The sequence below is a fragment of the Passer montanus genome, unplaced genomic scaffold, assembly GCF_014805655.1.
Source record: "Passer montanus isolate IOZ18808 unplaced genomic scaffold, ASM1480565v1 scaffold10, whole genome shotgun sequence".
NCBI classification, from domain to species: Eukaryota; Metazoa; Chordata; class Aves; order Passeriformes; family Passeridae; genus Passer; species Passer montanus.
This window is the reverse complement of record NW_024356505.1, coordinates 11454980-11471318: the sequence shown is the minus strand read 5'-3', so window position 1 is coordinate 11471318 and position 16339 is coordinate 11454980. Positions and strand designations below refer to the sequence as shown.

Here is a 16339-nt window from a genome sequence, read left to right as displayed (position 1 = left end):
TGAGCCGGTTTCAGGAAGATCCGGCTGGTGTAACACTAACCTCCCACCAAAGTCCAGAGAGTTCTGCCTATCTAAAGTTTGTGTTCAAAGTTTAAAATGTACAACAGTAACTACCACCATGCCAGTATCTCCTAGAATCCTGAGGAAAATACTCTTTTGGTAAAGACACCTCATCCCTAGGAAAGGCCACAATATAAAAAGCTGGAGGTAACACCTCTTTCACGACTTCCACAGTACATCCCATGGCAGGAACCAGAGGAAATTTTTACCTCTGTAGGATCTTCACCCGTGTGTTATTTTAAGCTTTCCTTCACAGGCTTAGAGCAAATTGAAAGCATGGAAAAACGCATAGCCTTTACTGAAAAATTAACCACCAGAAGAAAGAAAGATGTTTAATACAGCAGTAACGTGCGCACACACAACCCACGCTACTGCGGAATTAAGAATTCGGGTAGAAGAAACGTTTAAGGGAGACCAGTGAGAGGGATCCCTGAACTCCAGGGCTCTGCAATCCCTCAGCGGCCGCGCCGGCTCCGCCATGTGGCGTCAGCGGGAACACCGCAGCCCCGAGCCGGGCGGGGAAAATGGCGCCCGGGAGCAGCCGCCGCCTGCAGGGAGAACGCTGCGAACTGCTTCTAGCGCGCACCTACACACACGGTACTAACACCTCTCCGGCGCTCCTTCTCGCCCCCGTGCACACCAGACGACTACAGCTGGCGCCCGCCTCGCCCGCTCTGCCGGATGGATCCCCACTGCCCCTCGCCGCCGCGAGTCAACACCTCTCCGGCGCTCCTTCTCGCCCCCGTGCACACCAGACGACTACAGCCGGCGCCCGCCTCGCCCGCTCTGCCGGACGGATCCCCACTGCCCCTCGCAGCCGCGAGTCTCGGCCAGGCCGCCATTTTACCCCCCCCCCCTCGCACCGCCATTACCCGCAGCGCCGCCTCGGCCGCTCCGCGCCTCGCGGGGCCAAGACGGCCCCAGCCCGCGGAGCTCCGACTCCCCCTCCCCCTGCGACACCTCAGCAGCAGCGCAGCTAATAGCCACGGCCACGGGCTCAAGAACGCGCTGTCCGCCACGCGCCGCTGCCGCAGCTTCCGCCACCTCGCCCGGCTGCGCGCCAGCCCCGGCCGCCGCTTCCAGAACCTTCCTCTGCGCAAAGACATCCAGCATCCGCCCCGCGATGCGACCCGGCAGCAGCACCCGGACTGGCGCGGACAACTCAAGCGTGCTTGTAATTCTCAGCCCCGAAAAAATTCACTCTGTCTGCACAAGCAAACGCATCTCCCTCCTTAAAAGCAAGCTCTAAATCTTCCCATTCCACGTACCATGTTCTTCATGGTTTATGTATTCCTGCTCGAGAGTACCCTACAACCGGTCGGTAATGGCTGCCTGAGCTGTTACGTAATTTGAAATTCAGCTTCGCGTAGTGTTAGCGCCCTCCTACTCCAGCTCGGTCTCGCTTCCGACGTTTAATTAATTAAAAAAAAAAAAAAAGGAAAAAAAAAAAGAAAAAAAGCGCCAGGATCTGGAGCTTAAATATCTCCAAATGGGCTGAAGTTCTGAATAACGCCCCTACGTGTTTTTATCGTGTAATGAAAAGTCATCGACTCCGTTAGTAATGGCCGTCTCCGAAATGAGCCGAAGGAGCTGTCGTTGTCGAGCTTATCTGCTTCGACAGCCGCCGGAAAAAGCCGAACCAGGAATGGAAGCCCATTCGACTCGCTTCGGTAATTTCCGGAATCTGCCGCAGCACGCGAAAATGGCGCTCGCCGCCAGCTCGGCAATTTCCGGACAGAAAGACGCAGCAAGTCATCGACTAGTTCAGCCAGCTCGGCAGTTTCCGACAACCGACAGGCTCGCGAGACGTGCCCGAGCGCAGCCGAAGCGGCCTCGAAAGCTGCTGGCATCGTATAACTTGTTTTTGGGTTTTTTTTCCGGAAATTGACAAAAGGCCCCCGAAGGCTCAAACCTCGGCGTTAATATTAATCGGGGACGGGCGCGCATCGCCCCCCGAAACCTCGCCCTGGCCCCCCTTCCCCCTCCGCCCAGGCAGGAGGAAGTGAGAGCTACACAGATTTTGGCACAAGTGCGACATATCGCGGGGCCCCGGCGAAGGGAGGCGGACTTCACGGTAGCCCGCTCCGCTCAACCCCGCACTGTCGGCATCGGGCGTGCCGCCCGCTCCACCGCTCTGTTCTCCTCCCCTCCTTCATCCCCTCCCTTTTTCCCTCTCCGGCGGCCGTACACGCACGGCGACAAAGGGTGAGTGCTGCCGCCCCGCGCGCCAAAGAAATGGCGCTGGAGCAGCTCCTTTCTTCCCGCCCCCTCTGCTCCCCCTCCCTTTCAGCTTCACCGCGGATCCAGCCGCGGATCTCCCGCCCGCAGCGAAGCCTCCCCAGCGGGCTCCCCCAAGCCCTTTTCCCACTTATGAATGAGTTCTCGGGCCCCGGAGCCCCGCTGCTTTCCGAGCCCGCTTCCCTCCCCCCGCCCCTTGCTCACGCCCAGGCCTCCCCGCCGCAACGCGGGAAATGGCCGCGCTTCAAGGAGGGGTCCCTCCCAATGAGCTTCAAGCCCACCAGCGCTCCTCGGCCGCCCTCCCCACGCCCGGGGCCCGCCCGGCCGCACCGATCGAGGGCCTCGCTCCGCGGCGGCGGGCAGCATCGGCCCGGCGGGCAGCATCGGCCCGGCGCGCGTTCGCAGCGGCGGCCATGATGGCGGCCGTGGCTCCCGGGCTCCGCCAACCCCGTCCGCTCCCCGAGGCTTACCCAGTCGCTTTCCCTGTCGCCGCGAGGCATCTTCCTTCTTTTGGACGCCTGGCGCGGTCCTGCGCTCGCCCCGCGTTGGAGAGACGTCTTGGCCCCCCTCCTGTGCCGGCGGCGACGACGGTCGGAGGTTGTAGCGGCTCGCGCGTAGGCGGCGGCGGCGTCGTGCGCTCTGCCCCGTCACAGCCGCCGGCGCGCAGTGCTCGCCCAGCCCAGCCCAGCCCCGCCAGCCACCGCCCCTGCCCCCACCCCCCGCCTCAGCCCCCCGCGGATGTCGCTGTTGCTGCTGCCGCCGCCGCTCAGTGCGCGCAGGGCGGGAGCCAGGAGGAGACAGGAGACCCAAGCGGCTGGGCACCATTGAAGTCTGTATCCTTCTCTCTCTCTCTCTCCCTCTTTTCTCTCGCTGCAGCCGCCTCCTTTCACCCCACTCACCCTCGAGTCCCCTTCCCTGACTCCCCTTCCCTCTGCGGCTCGCTGCGGGCCGCCGCGGGGAGATGCGGAGCGCAACCCTCCCGCCTCCCCCCACCGCCGCTTCTTCCCCACCCCCGCTTCCTTGGCGGTGGGGGGTGGCGGGCGGAGCGGAGCTGCAGGGGAACCGGGGCTTCGGCACCCGCTCGGGGAGGGAGGGAGGCCGGCCCCCGGACCCGCGGGCGCTGTCGCCCCGGGGAAGGAGAGCAGCGCCGGGGGCGGGGGCAGCGGTACCCGCGCGGCAGACAAAGCCGGCCCGCCGGCGGTCCCTGCGTGTGCCAGGCCCGGGGGAAACGTGAAGGGGCGGGGGGAGGCCGGCGTGGAGGGGCCCTGTCAGCGGCGGCGGAAGCGGCCCGGGGCCTGCGTGCCCGTTACCTCGCCCGGGCCGGCCCCGCCGGCCTCATGTGCGCCCGCCGCAGGCCCGAGGCGCAGCCGCCCCCGGCAGGCCTCCGCAGGGCTGCCTCTGTTTTGTCCTGGGGGGGTTGTTACTGGGTTTGGGGGATTTTTTTTTTTTTTTTTTTGTTACCCCTTTCTTTTACCTCTCCGGGGAGCACAAGGCAAGACCTTCGGCACTGGCGCCCTGGCCCTTCTCCCACCTCTCCTACCCTTCCGCCCATGGGACTGCCAAAATCCGCCTCCCGTGTCAGGGGAGCATTGGGCGGGATTGCTGAGTCCGGGAGCCTTTCTGGCCTTAAAGGACTTCTCTGCTTTACCCAGGCATATGGGGAATTGTAGCATTTCTATAGCTCGCTGCGGGGCGGTGACAATACATGCCTATGGAGCTGGTCGGTATGAGAAATGACATGGAAAAGGGGATGGATTGTGTTCAACGTAATTTGCATAGGTTAAATATGTTGTGTGTACATCTTAGCTGAGTTAATATTGTTCTAGGACCTTAACTCTTGCCAACTTGAGACTCAGAAGGCAACGTTATAGTTGCATTAAGATAAATATTTGCTGTTTATAAGAATTTGCTACCATGTAAGAATAATGGGTGATTCATTGCACCACAGATATATATCTGTTCCCCATCAGATATTTGCAGTTAATATAACTTAGGTATATCTTCAATTGCTAGAATCTGAACTCTTGTTCTATTTTGTTCAAGGAAATAAGCATCCCTGATGGTCCTCCCCCTTTTCCCTAGAAACATGTCTCTGCTTTTGAAGGCCTTGGGCCTTCAATATACCACCTTGTCCTGGCTAGCCTAATGGTGCATTACTGGGTTATGCCAGACAAAGTAGTAACCTACTTTTTGTTCTGGATTTAATCCGTGTAAGAAATGTTGTATGCAGTGAATACATGGGGGTTGGAACAAGGACCATGCTTGTCTTGGGATGCCTTTCTTTGAGTAATGCAAACTTCCTTTTAATTGTCATGCATTTTTCTAGTAAAAGCTCTGCAAGTCTGCAATAAAAATGGCCTCCAATAAAACTACATTGGTAAGTTCATGCACACCTAAAGTATATAAGGATTTAATCAACATATTTTCTTCAAACTTATAACTTGGCATCTCCATTTAAAAGATACATCCACATCTCCCCTCCCCAGCATTGTTCTGACCAAAATTTCAGATCCAGAAAGTAAGGCTACTAGAAAGGACATTGTCTTTGGTTTTAATAAATCTGCCATTTCTAAAGAGAAACTTGTTGGGAAAAGAGTGTGAAAGGACTCTGCACTATTTCATCTATTCTACAATAGAAAACACTGCGGATTTTTTTAGCGTCCTTTCAGCATACCATGTAATTCATCATACATGTAAAAAATAAAGTCCAAATCATGTACTCATTAATTTCTCCTAGTGTATTTGGAGAAAACTATTTGCCTGACAAAAGGCAGTCTTTACAGATGAAAAGTAACATTATTAATAAATTATGTGGCATAATTAAGATGCCTTTTGAAATGCTTTTTAACAAATAACAGTTTCTTTGAATTTCATAGGAGCAGAGATTATCAGATGTCAACCCCTCCTGGACCATTTTAATGATGCATTCATGGATCTCAAGTCCTCTAAAGCTTTGCTTGACATTAAAATATGGACTCCTAAGGGCAGTTGGTTGCTGGTTACAGTTCAACTAATAATGATACATAGTTTCATGAAGGACAGACCTGTAGAAGTATAATGTGAGATGTGTCTGAGGTTGAGATGGGGAAGTAAGCAAAAAATTATATGCGCACAATTCAGAACTTCAATAGCAGAACAGCTGGTTTATAATACACTCAAAAAGCCCATTCTTAAATTTGCAGAAATTATTATTCAGCTCAAAATATATTCAAAACTTGTATTAAGTCCTGGTTTAGAAGTGCAATGGAGTGCTTCCTCTGTGTTGTACTGATTTAAAATATTTCACCAAGGTGAATGTCTAAACTTTCTGTTAATTGATTGTTCACTTATCCCTAATTTGAAGAAGAGGAGTTAGCCAGCCTGGGGAGGGGTACTTTGGAGAGAGGAAATAAAATCTTACGAGTGCAGTATTTTTAATCTTTTGATGTTGTTGAGAATTTTGCTGCACAGGTCAGGAAAATCAGTTATGGTTCCCATGGGAACCATAACTAATTCTGCTTCGTTATATATTTGCATGCAAAAGCTAAATGTGTTAAGGGATAGAGTAGCTCTAGAGCTGTGATTCCCATTTTCTTATATCTCATATGTTAAAATTCTACACCACAGTGTCACATCAGTGTTTTAAGCTTGCCCCTCAAAGAAGGAGAGATTATCCATAGATCTGCATCTGTCATATGTGGTGTCATATGACTTCTGAATGCAGAAAGAGAAACAAGCTGTGCATTAGCCTTCAATGGTCAGATGTCCAATTTACAGCTTACAACATGCAACCCTAGAGAAGAGAGCTTCAGGGGTCAAGTGGACATTTAGTATGCTTTAAGTTCAGTCAGGTGTCACAATTCACTTGTGGGCTGAGATTTGCATGGGCTTGTATAATCCCAGAATGTACAGGTTTTTAACATGTTCAGTATTTCTGCAGGCTCTGCAATCAAGTGTTATTTTAATAGGCTCAAGAGTTTGAAGAGCAGTGCTGATGCACAAGACCTAATAAATTTCTAATATTTAAAACAGAAGCAGCATACTCTTTATTTTGCTATTTCTTACTGCACTTCAAGAAAAAAATACAGACCCCCATGACATTCATTTTCCTCTGTGGAAGATACTTAAGATACTTAAATTTTAGAAAGTAAAAAACCAAATTGTTGCTTTGATACAGAAATCCAAAACATTGATCTTTAAGTGACAAGAATTAGTGAAGCCGAAAAGAGTACCAGAAAACAGTCTTCCACTGAATCAAAGAATTTTAGTCCAACGGAGAATACAGATGGAGATGTTCCCCACTTGTAGCCTGCTTGCCTCATCACCAGTAATTATAATGTTATTACTATGGTATAGTGAGTCTGTCTTTCTGTGTTGTCGTTTTCCCCTCTGCTACTTTTATTATTTGGTTTTTTCCCTCATATTTACCCCTTTCTATTTCACACTTCCATTTTTTGAAAGAAGCTGCCCTCATAGAAGCCTTGGACATCTTCATGTTGTATTTCCCTTCAATATCAGTCTTGCATTCTTTTTCCTGTGGAGGCAAAAAAAAAAGCCAATATGCTTAAGTTAACACTTTTCAGACATGAATGCTGTGGTCAAAATACACCTGGGATATGCAGGCATCTAAAATCTAATTGGAAATACATGCTCTGTTCTCTTCTATGCTCTCAAATCAAAACGATGGCCATGTGAGATATATAGAGAAACTTTCTGTTTAAATGAGAAACTAGAAACTTTCTCCTCTTTGTTGTTTGAACCTTCAATTTATGGGTTGCTAACCATAAAGAGTAAAGTATTTTGGGGAGGGAGGGAAAAATTAATTGTGAAAAATAAGGGGTACAAAGACAGGGCTTTGGCAAGAGAATCATCTTCCAGTCTTCACTAAAAGAATACAGTTTTTGTTCTAACATGCCTTTTTTTTTTACCTTTCACCACATCAAGACAAATTTCTACCAAGTGTAAAAGCTTGAAAATTTTAAAATTGCAGTGTTGTCAAACTAACCCACATTAGAGAGGACTAGAGAATGGCTATCAGGCAAATAGAGGTGCTTTGTGATGTTTGCTTGTCTGTGTTCTGTTGTAGAGGAAGTGCATTAGTGAGGAATTAGTTCTGTCCACTTTGATTTAGGGTACTGCATAACTCTTAGGAGTTTAATACTTAGTTTATGGCTGCCACTTGACAATTTCTTTATGAGGTGCAGTCCAAAATGGCAAGCAAACTGCTTTTGGTCTGCTAGTCCTCCTGAACTGTGATACAGCATGATAGGCTTGTTCCAACTTTTTTAAGATTACAAACAAGGAAATTCTGAAATGTGTCCTTCTACTGTTATTTAATTGTGCCTTATTAAACTGGGAATGCCTTGAGGATGATGTGGATGTAATATTTATTTTAAGAACTTAAAGAATATTACCTGAACTATCAAATGTAAACTTTAAAACACTTTAAAAGTTTTGTAAGTTAGCAAAATTCCATTTATGTGTTAAGTGCTGTACTTAAGTGTAGCAGTCTTAAATTTATGCACCTTTGTGACATCTCTTTGTAAGTGACATGGGTGCATAGCTAAGAATTAGAAGGGACTGCAGTAATGGAATGCTCCTAGCATGTGTCCTGTTCAATAGTTGCGGGTTATTATTGAGCATTTTACTTATTGTAGCATTTCATCATAAACTTTGCTGCCATCAGTTTCTCCTTAGTTTTTTTTGGGAAAGGTAGAAGCCATTTTTTTTCAATACCATCCCTTTTCTATTTTATGCATTTTCACAGTTTCCTTATTACTTCTCTTTACTTCTGCCTTGCCCTCTGCCTTTTCACAGGCATAGAGTTAACTTTTAGAAGCTTCCTGATGTTTTGAGCATGTAGCACTGAGAATTAAATTTTTAAGGGGAGTATAGTCACTGAGTATGTGGACAAAAAAAATTTCACCTTTTTAAAAACTGGTGTTGGGTATCTCATTAAGCAACTGAAAAAAACCCAAATAATTACCATGTCTTGCTCAGGTTACCTGACCACATGCACTAACATGAAAGGAGTCTGAGCTTCTGGCTTTAATGTTAATAAGCCAGTGAAGTAACTGTGTAAAGCAAAGGGAAAAAAAAGAATAATGTCATTCTGAATTTCTTTTGTAGCACAAAATGGGAAAGAAACAGAATGGCAAAGGTAAAAAAGTTGAAGAGGCAGAGCCAGAAGAATTTGTTGTGGAGAAAGTCCTGGACAGACGTGTTGTAAATGGAAAGGTGGAATACTACTTGAAGTGGAAAGGATTTACAGAGTAAGGCACTCCTTTTTTTCTTTTTATGGTAGAATGATAAACACCATTGATTTGAACTGTGCCAAGAGATTGGATGATGGGCATGCACTTCAAAGAACCTTGAGGGAAGGACATCCTTAAATGCATAGTCAAGTGGGACAGTCGAGTATGAAAATAAAATAGAAGATAATGTAGTTTGTTGTTTATGCTATATAAAATATTTGAAGACTTTTACCAAGTTCTTAGTGATTGTTTTTTTACCACTCTGATAGAGCTTGTGTGCATAGCTATCAAGGTAAGATAGACTGACAGCTATCGTATATGTAGCAGAGTGAATGGTACTTCTGAGTAACAAATCATGCAGGAATGCAAACTGCAGGCAGCTCTGAAGCAGATAGTTTGCTTATTATTAATTTTCCTGAGCTGTTCTCAAATTAACTGAATTTGCCTGTGGAATGGTTGCCTTCATTAGGCATGCTTGAAAGGAATTTTTGAGTGTCTTTCCCAGGACATACATATATACGTGAAAACTATGCAGTAGATTTGAGAAGCTGATTATTTAAGAAGGAATACAGTTGTGCCTCCTTCCAGTGACACTCTGTGGCAGCTTGCTTTATCAGCTGGAAGAAGAATTTGTGCATAAATGGTTATGTATGCTGTGATATTATTGTTGCATACCTCCTAAAGTGAGTGCATTGCAACATTGTGCACTCTGGCAACCTGAAATGTGCATAGTGATGTGTGCATAAATGCAAAGCACAATGTGTTTAGTATTTGAGGGTCTGATTTGAACTTGTAATAATATGTTATTGTAATGGAAAATAATTTGTAGGTATCTGCTGGTGCGGTAGTGCTGTGCCAGTATTTGCACGTGAGATGCATAGTGGTTGTGGGGAACATTCTTAAAATTCTAGTTAGCAAAATGCATACTTCATTGAAACATATGCAGTGCCCAGCTCTGCCCACCTTTGTTCCCTCCTGCAGTCAGTCAACTGAAGGAAGCAGATAGTTCTAGGTATATGTGTTCAGTGCTCAGAGACAACTGGAGAGTGTTTCTCATGTCTGAAAGCTTATATATGTATGTATTTATACTTCGGCTGTTTGTAATGACTGCTTTGTACACTCTGTTGTCTGTAAGTCTTAGTACTCATATTGTTTGTTTTCATGGACAGTCTTTAGAGGAACTAGGGAAGTGAGTCAGTTTAAATAGACAGTTAAGTTTTGGTAGGGTGCAGATTACTTGTTTCACCTCTCATACCCCACTGAGAACACAGGTGTTAATAGAGCTGCTTTTTGTGTTAGCTTCAGGTTAAGAATGTTGTTTTTCAATACTAGTGGAGCATCCTTTCAGTCATCAAATGCAGTACATGAAGGCTACTAAAGGTGGCAAGATAAACATCCATAGAGTTTAACAGACCTACCTTATATAGTGAGACAAAAATTAAGTTGCTTGTTTTAAGGGGAGCCATGAGGCTACTTTTACATTTTTCTTCTTTACCTAGTTTTACAAAAATGTGTGTATGTTTCAGTGCTGACAACACATGGGAGCCTGAAGAGAACTTAGATTGTCCAGAGCTAATTGAAGCTTTTCTGAACTCTCAGAAAGCTGGTAAAGAAAAAACAGATGGTGCCAAAAGAAAATCTTTGTCAGATAGCGAATCTGATGATAGTAAATCAAAGAAAAAGCGTGATTCTGTAAGTATATGTTCACATGTTAAGTTTTTGTTTCCTCTGTTTCTCCCCTGCCTCTCCATCCCCCAAAAATCATGTTGTGACTTTGAGAAGGAGACTGAACACCGATTTAAAACTGTAAAAATTTCATAGCATCTGGATCTGTGGTTTGAAAAGGGTACACATTCATTATGGTTAATGAGACTGTCCAAATGGTTAGTAAAGGATGATTGACTGACATGATGATTAAAAGTTCTTACATTGTCCCATAACACTTACTGAATAATTTAAAGTAAGACTGGTTAAGAGTTATTAATTAATGGTATTAAGTGATAGGTTTCTGTTAGAGCAAAAGGTCCATGAAGGAACAAAGATGAAGTTCTGGCTTGCTGCCATATTTAGTATATGATTTTGAATGAGGGTGAGTGGCAAGATGGCAAAATGTGAAAGCCAATCAGTTACTTAGACTAGGAGCAGGCATAATGGTGGAGAAGGAGTAGAAGGGGTGAGTGTAAAAAGCTTACCTTTCCTGAGAGGTCTGGATTTCTCCTTCAGTTTAAATGAGTAGGCAACTTGACACATTTAGTGCTGATAAGTACAGAATAATGCACACGTAGTAATGTGTTCAACAGTTCACATTTTCTTCCGTAAACTTCTGGACTAGCGGTTTGAAACCTGACACTGCCAATCATTTTCATGTACTGAAGATGGCAGGCACTTGGACACGTGGTTACTGTCAAAAAGGTTGGAAGGCATCAGAAAGAATAGTTCATTAATAATATAAAGAATATTTTGGTTTTTGTATGGAGTCAGTTGTTCGTCTTCATCTGGTACAATAGTGGCCACTGTCTCTAAAAGGATCTTGTGAACCTATGAAGGAGCTAATACAGGAAATAGTTGTGATATTTTTTGTCACCAGTGTGATGTCAGTGAGCCAAGAAGAGTTGAGGTGTTCCCCAAGGGTGCAGTTTCATTGTTGGTTTAGCCAACCCAAGCCTGTTGTTTTGCTGAAAAGGATGCGTTTTTTCCACTTCCAGGCATGCATTTTTACTTTGCTGCTTTCAGTATTTTTACTGACCATCCTTGTTTGTTTATCTACTGAAATTATTTTAGACCCATTTGTTTCATCTGTTATATTTTCAGAAATAAATGGTGGAAACAGGGATATAAAATCTTCCATTATTATCCAACCTCTAAATTACTTGGCCTAAAGATTGGTCATGAAAAAATACTATGTAATTATAGATTTGATGGGGTTTTAAGGCTGTATTTTTTCATTCTGATACACAAACACACACATGCATGTATGTACAAAAATCTGTGTATCTAGTACCAAAATAGAATTTTGTCTTAAACTAGATAACGATCTTCTAACTTACTAGGTTGATAAACCAAGAGGGTTTGCAAGGGGTCTTGATCCTGAGCGGATAATTGGGGCTACGGATAGCAGCGGAGAGCTTATGTTCCTCATGAAATGGTAAGTCTTATATTCACAGTTCTTGTCCATAAAGGGAGGGCAGGTAGCTGCACTTAGCCTAAAGAGACAACTTCATCTCAGGAGTAAGACACAGAAGCTGGTGGTCTCCTTATTAACCTTTTGTTCTTCAAAAAACAAGCTTTCTATATTCAGTTAAGATTTAATCCCTCTTCTTTCAAAACCCAAAATATCTTTCATTTCTGTTGGTTCAGTTTTACTTTGAAAGGTAATTTCTGATAAAATAGGGAGAAATTGGGATTTGTATAGAAAAAACTGGATCTTGGTAATGCTCTTGCAGAGGGAGTGGCAGGCAGAAATCCAGCTTCACGTTTCAATAAGCAGAACCCAGCTGCTGGATAGCCAGCTGTTTAACCAAGCATAGTGCCAGCTGTTCTGCATGCATCAGTGTGGAATTGGAAGCAACTAGGGGAGAAAGCAGAGGTGGAGACGAATAAACAATATGTAGAGGCTTGACATTAGGAGCTAGTAAGAAGCAAGAGTCACATGGGGAGTTTGTGTTGTTGGGAGGGTAGGTGGGGAGACCAGCTTCATTAGCTACAGTGTTGGGAGGAGGATTTCTTGCTTTGTGAACAAATGGGGTAAAATTAATGCTTCTTCCCAGTGTTGAGAAATCAAGAGATTGAATTGACATTTGCTGAGAGTCAGATTTCTTAAGGTAATGGGATAAGAAGGATGGCTTTCCACAGCCTTTGAGAAGGGCAAATTTTCAGAATGGAGTCAAACTGAGTGATCTCCTGAGACACAATTTGTCTTGTGATTTACCTGAAGCTTAGTGCTGTGGGAGATTGTCTCCCTTCTGCATTCTCAAATTCTCTACAAGTTTTATGTGAAACTTAGAAAAGTTGCAAAATAAAGATCATGAGTGTTTGAATTTCTGTAGTGATAATTGGCAATATCAAACACAGAGGACTTTTTTTTTGTTTAGTTCAGTTGCTGTTGATTAGTTTTTCATAAGTGGTCTTAGGTAACAAACATAAATAGGAGTTTGTATGTACAAAGCTGACTTTTAAAGGCAGCATACACTTCAAAACAAAGTGATGTCAGACTGGCAAACTTGGTTTGTTAGCCCAAGACAGCATCAAGAATAACAGTATGAAATATAGGAAGTTACTTGCAGAAACAGTAAATGTAATTTACATGTAAGTACCAACTCTTAAGACTGGTTGGTCCTATTGATTTTAAGTCTTATTTTGAAGCTTTGATTAATCTTTAAAAGACAAAAGTAATTGAGTTTTATTTATTTCATTACATACTCCAGTATGTAACCTTGTAACTGATTCCCTTTGAATAGCATTTTCCTTTGAAACAGAAAAAACATGGGAAGGGAAGAAAAATGGAGCTACGAAACCTCATCATTACCATTAGCATGGAAAGTCTTGGTAGCTTTAGTGAAAGGTATACTGGAAACTGATTTCTAGCTGACATTCTTTTCAGAACTTGGGACTTAAGAAGAGCTGCTAAATGTTTTGAAGTACTGATTATTAATTGAATTACTGATTATTAATACAAATCCTCCTCTCTTCTACATCAGGAAAGACTCTGATGAGGCAGATCTGGTGCTGGCCAAAGAAGCTAATGTGAAGTGTCCTCAGATCGTAATCGCTTTTTATGAAGAACGGCTAACTTGGCATTCATGCCCAGAAGATGAAGCACAATAATTGTTTGCATTGCTTTTTTTATATATAAGAATATTAAAACCCAAAATTTGATTTATTAGCAATGTGAGAAGCATACATTCTAACAAGTTTCAAATTTGATATTTTTTTGAAGTAGTATGTTTTGCATCAACAGCAAGTAAATAAAAGCTTTCTGCAACTTGTTTCATTTACCACAAGAGAGCATTTGATACTACTACTTCCTCCATATTAGGTAAAAGCTTTTATAAAACATTGATAAACTTCCTTAGTTATTACAGAATCATAATGAATGTCTAAACAAACTCACAGATGTTTTGTAGTCTTCTATACTATTGATGTGCATGTATCTTCTTTACCCAAACCTAGCCCTTTAAACCTGTAAGGTCATTCTTTTTAGTATTTGGGATCACTTGGTCTTAAGAAGACCAGGTGAAAACTAACTTTGTAGTAATTTGAATGTTATCAGACTGTATATTGTTTACTTTATTGTAAATACTGGTGAGCAGTGGTCAATAAAATAGTTTTATATTCTTCCTTTATACTGATAGGCTGTGACTCTTTTGAAGCGGGGTATTTCTCAACTTTTGATATGTTAAACTCAGTTTGTAATATATTTAACTGTAAGTTGTTCTCTCGGGGGGTAGGTTGATTATTAATATTACCCCACTGCTACTCTTATCAGAATATTGCATAAGTACCAGGCTTTGATTATTAGTTGGAGGTGTTTTTGAATACTGTCTGAGACACAGGTTTTTCTCAGTCAGGATGGGCCTGTAACATTAGTGTGCTTTGGGTACTCTTGTAAGTCACAGATTGCAACCACACAACTTAGGTACAGCAGTTAGTGACAAGGCCAAGTAGCCTTTGCAGGCATTCTAGGAAATATTTGACATATATTGACAGTATTAGCCCTTGCTTTAATTTCAGTTCTTAATAAGAGGCTATAGTATACTCTAGGGCTGGTTCAGATGGAATTATTCTTCAGGCCATCACCTCAAGTATACTTACATAGCTCAACTTTTAAAGTGGAATATTTAAATGAAGATACTTAAGTCATATACTTGGAGCAAAAGACTTTCTATTTCAGACTGAATTTTGAAATTAGTCCTATAATCAGCTGCTTGGATAATACCTTCAGAAGGGCAGAAGTAAAAGGTGGGGAACTCAGGAAGAGTAAAGTTGCCATTCATCTTTTCACTTGCTTTTATTTAAAGACAATGTTTGTGTTTTGACTACCATAATATAGTTTGCCTTAAGCTGTGCTTATATGTCAATGGCCAAGATTATTTCAGAATTATCCTTAATTTAGAGTTTTGACTAAAAAATATAATCCTGTAGTACACTGTCAGTGTCAATAGGCTCATAGAATGGTTTTGGGTTGGAAGGGACTGTGAAGATCATCTAGTTCCAACCTGCCTGCCATAGGGAGGGACACTTTTCACTAGACCAGGTTGCTCAGAGCTCCATCCAACCTGGCCTTGAACACTTCTAGGGATGGGTTGTCAACAACTTTTCTGGGCAACCTGTTCCAGTGCCTCACCACCCTCAGAGTAAAAAAGTTCTTCCCATAATATCTAACCTAACCCCACTCCTGGTTTGGAGCCATTTCCCCTCGTCCTGTCACTACATGCCTTTGTAATTCCTCTCCAGCCTTGTTGTAAGCCTCCTTTAGGTCCTGGAAGGTTCTCTTAAATCTCATTGGAGCCTTCTCCAGGCTCAATCCCAACTTCCTCAGCCTGTCTTCACAGGAGAGGTGCTAGAGGTGCTACAGCCCTCTGGTCATCTTTGTGGCCCTTCTCAAAGGTGAGACAGTTGGGATTGCCTGAGTGTTTTTTCAGAAGATTAAAAGAAGTAGATATTCCTGGAAACCCTCATACAGTGTGCATAGCCTGAAGAGTGAAGGAAGGAATCCAGTCTGTGCTTGATGTTCTTTTGATACTGTTTCACAAATCATTACTATAATTATTTGTCCTTTCAATAGTTTCAAAAGGCATTTATATTGCAAAACAAAGCCTGCCACCGTAGAACACCTTCTTATAGTTAAACAGCAATGGCTAAACTTGCTATGTGAACTTTTTCCTAAAGATTTTTTATTACTGGTTTTAGGCAGAATTCAGTCTGTTTGTGGCTCTAGGAAGAATCTGATATTCCTGTTAACATGGGGCTCCCTTGCACCAGATAATGATAATTTGAACACTTAACTAACCTCTCTTACCAATTCCTTAGACAAATCACCCTGATTTTATCAAGTTTAAGACTTCTACAGAGTTCATGGCTTAATTTTTGGGAGCCTATAATAGGAATATTTATACACCTAGTATATAGGATTCTGAAATCCTTGGTTTTTTATCCAGTAGCTTGATAAACACATGGGCTAAAGAGGAATTTCAAAGCAGCTTGTATTCTCCTGCCAGTTTCTTCATGGAGTACTTTGTAAAAGAGTCTTAAAACTGTTACTGTACAAGTTGCATTTTACTGCCTGAAGCTTTGCAGTTTCTGTAAGACATTTCAAGTGCGGATATCAAGTCTGTGTGAAGTTGCTGATTTGAAGCAATACAGGTTAAACGGTTGTTTTTAATTATTGGTTATTGTTAGTGGTAGACAAAGATTTTTGTTGAAAGGTTGGTTCTCCTCAATTTGTAACCCTTAAAACACAGATTTGTAACTATATACAGCTTTTTACCTTATATTTGGTTCTTCCTTCTGACTTAATAAAATTACACTGAATTCACTTTTAAACAACTTTGCAGCTTGTTAGACAGTTCTTTAGATTGCTGATTTTTTTATGTTATGATGGTAAATATGCTGACTGGTATTTGTTTCCTTTTTTTTCTTCTCACTTTGTGTCAAACTGAGTTTTGCTAGTAACGAAATGCAACACTTTAAAGTTACAAGTTATGTAAAGTTATGCTGAATGTGCTGCATACATAGGCAAAAAGTTAACAAATGTTATTAATTTAAAATTTACTGATTAAATAAATGAGATATCTTCTGTAGTTAGTTGA

General features: G+C 43.2%; 2 protein-coding genes across 15 annotated transcripts in view; one reads left to right on the top strand and one right to left on the bottom strand.

Annotated features, from left to right (window-relative positions):
* The window catches only part of HNRNPA2B1 (heterogeneous nuclear ribonucleoprotein A2/B1), a 15096-nt gene extending 10727 nt beyond the window's left edge, over positions 1–4369 (bottom strand). For 6 of the 10 annotated variants that reach the window (XR_005627816.1, XR_005627817.1, XR_005627818.1 and 3 more), the window contains exon 1: positions 933–1181. Coding sequence is in view for 2 of the 10 variants with exons in the window: in XM_039712455.1 (XP_039568389.1) it covers positions 933–1166 (234 nt within the window). In the remaining 8 variants the exon portion in view is untranslated. Of the gene's footprint in view, positions 1–932; positions 1182–1328; positions 1488–2768; positions 2963–3772 lie in introns of those variants that run through there. The other 4 variants (XR_005627822.1, XR_005627824.1, XR_005627823.1 and 1 more) reach the window with 3 other exon arrangements.
* Positions 2110–16339, top strand: CBX3 (chromobox 3). 5 transcript variants are annotated; one of them, XM_039712527.1, is made up of 7 exons: positions 3083–3127; positions 4625–4675; positions 6455–6604; positions 8407–8549; positions 10058–10223; positions 11582–11676; positions 13229–16339. In XM_039712527.1, exons 3-7 carry the CDS (start codon positions 6563–6565, stop codon positions 13353–13355), a joined length of 573 nt encoding a protein of 190 aa, XP_039568461.1. In that variant the 5' UTR covers positions 3083–3127; positions 4625–4675; positions 6455–6562; the 3' UTR covers positions 13356–16339. The 5 variants fall into 5 exon arrangements, with proteins under 5 accessions (XP_039568481.1, XP_039568501.1, XP_039568471.1 ...); XM_039712547.1 differs by lacking the exons at positions 3083–3127; positions 6455–6604 and adding an exon at positions 2110–2265 and having other exon boundaries at positions 13229–16334; XM_039712537.1 differs by lacking the exon at positions 6455–6604 and having other exon boundaries at positions 2996–3127; positions 13229–16334.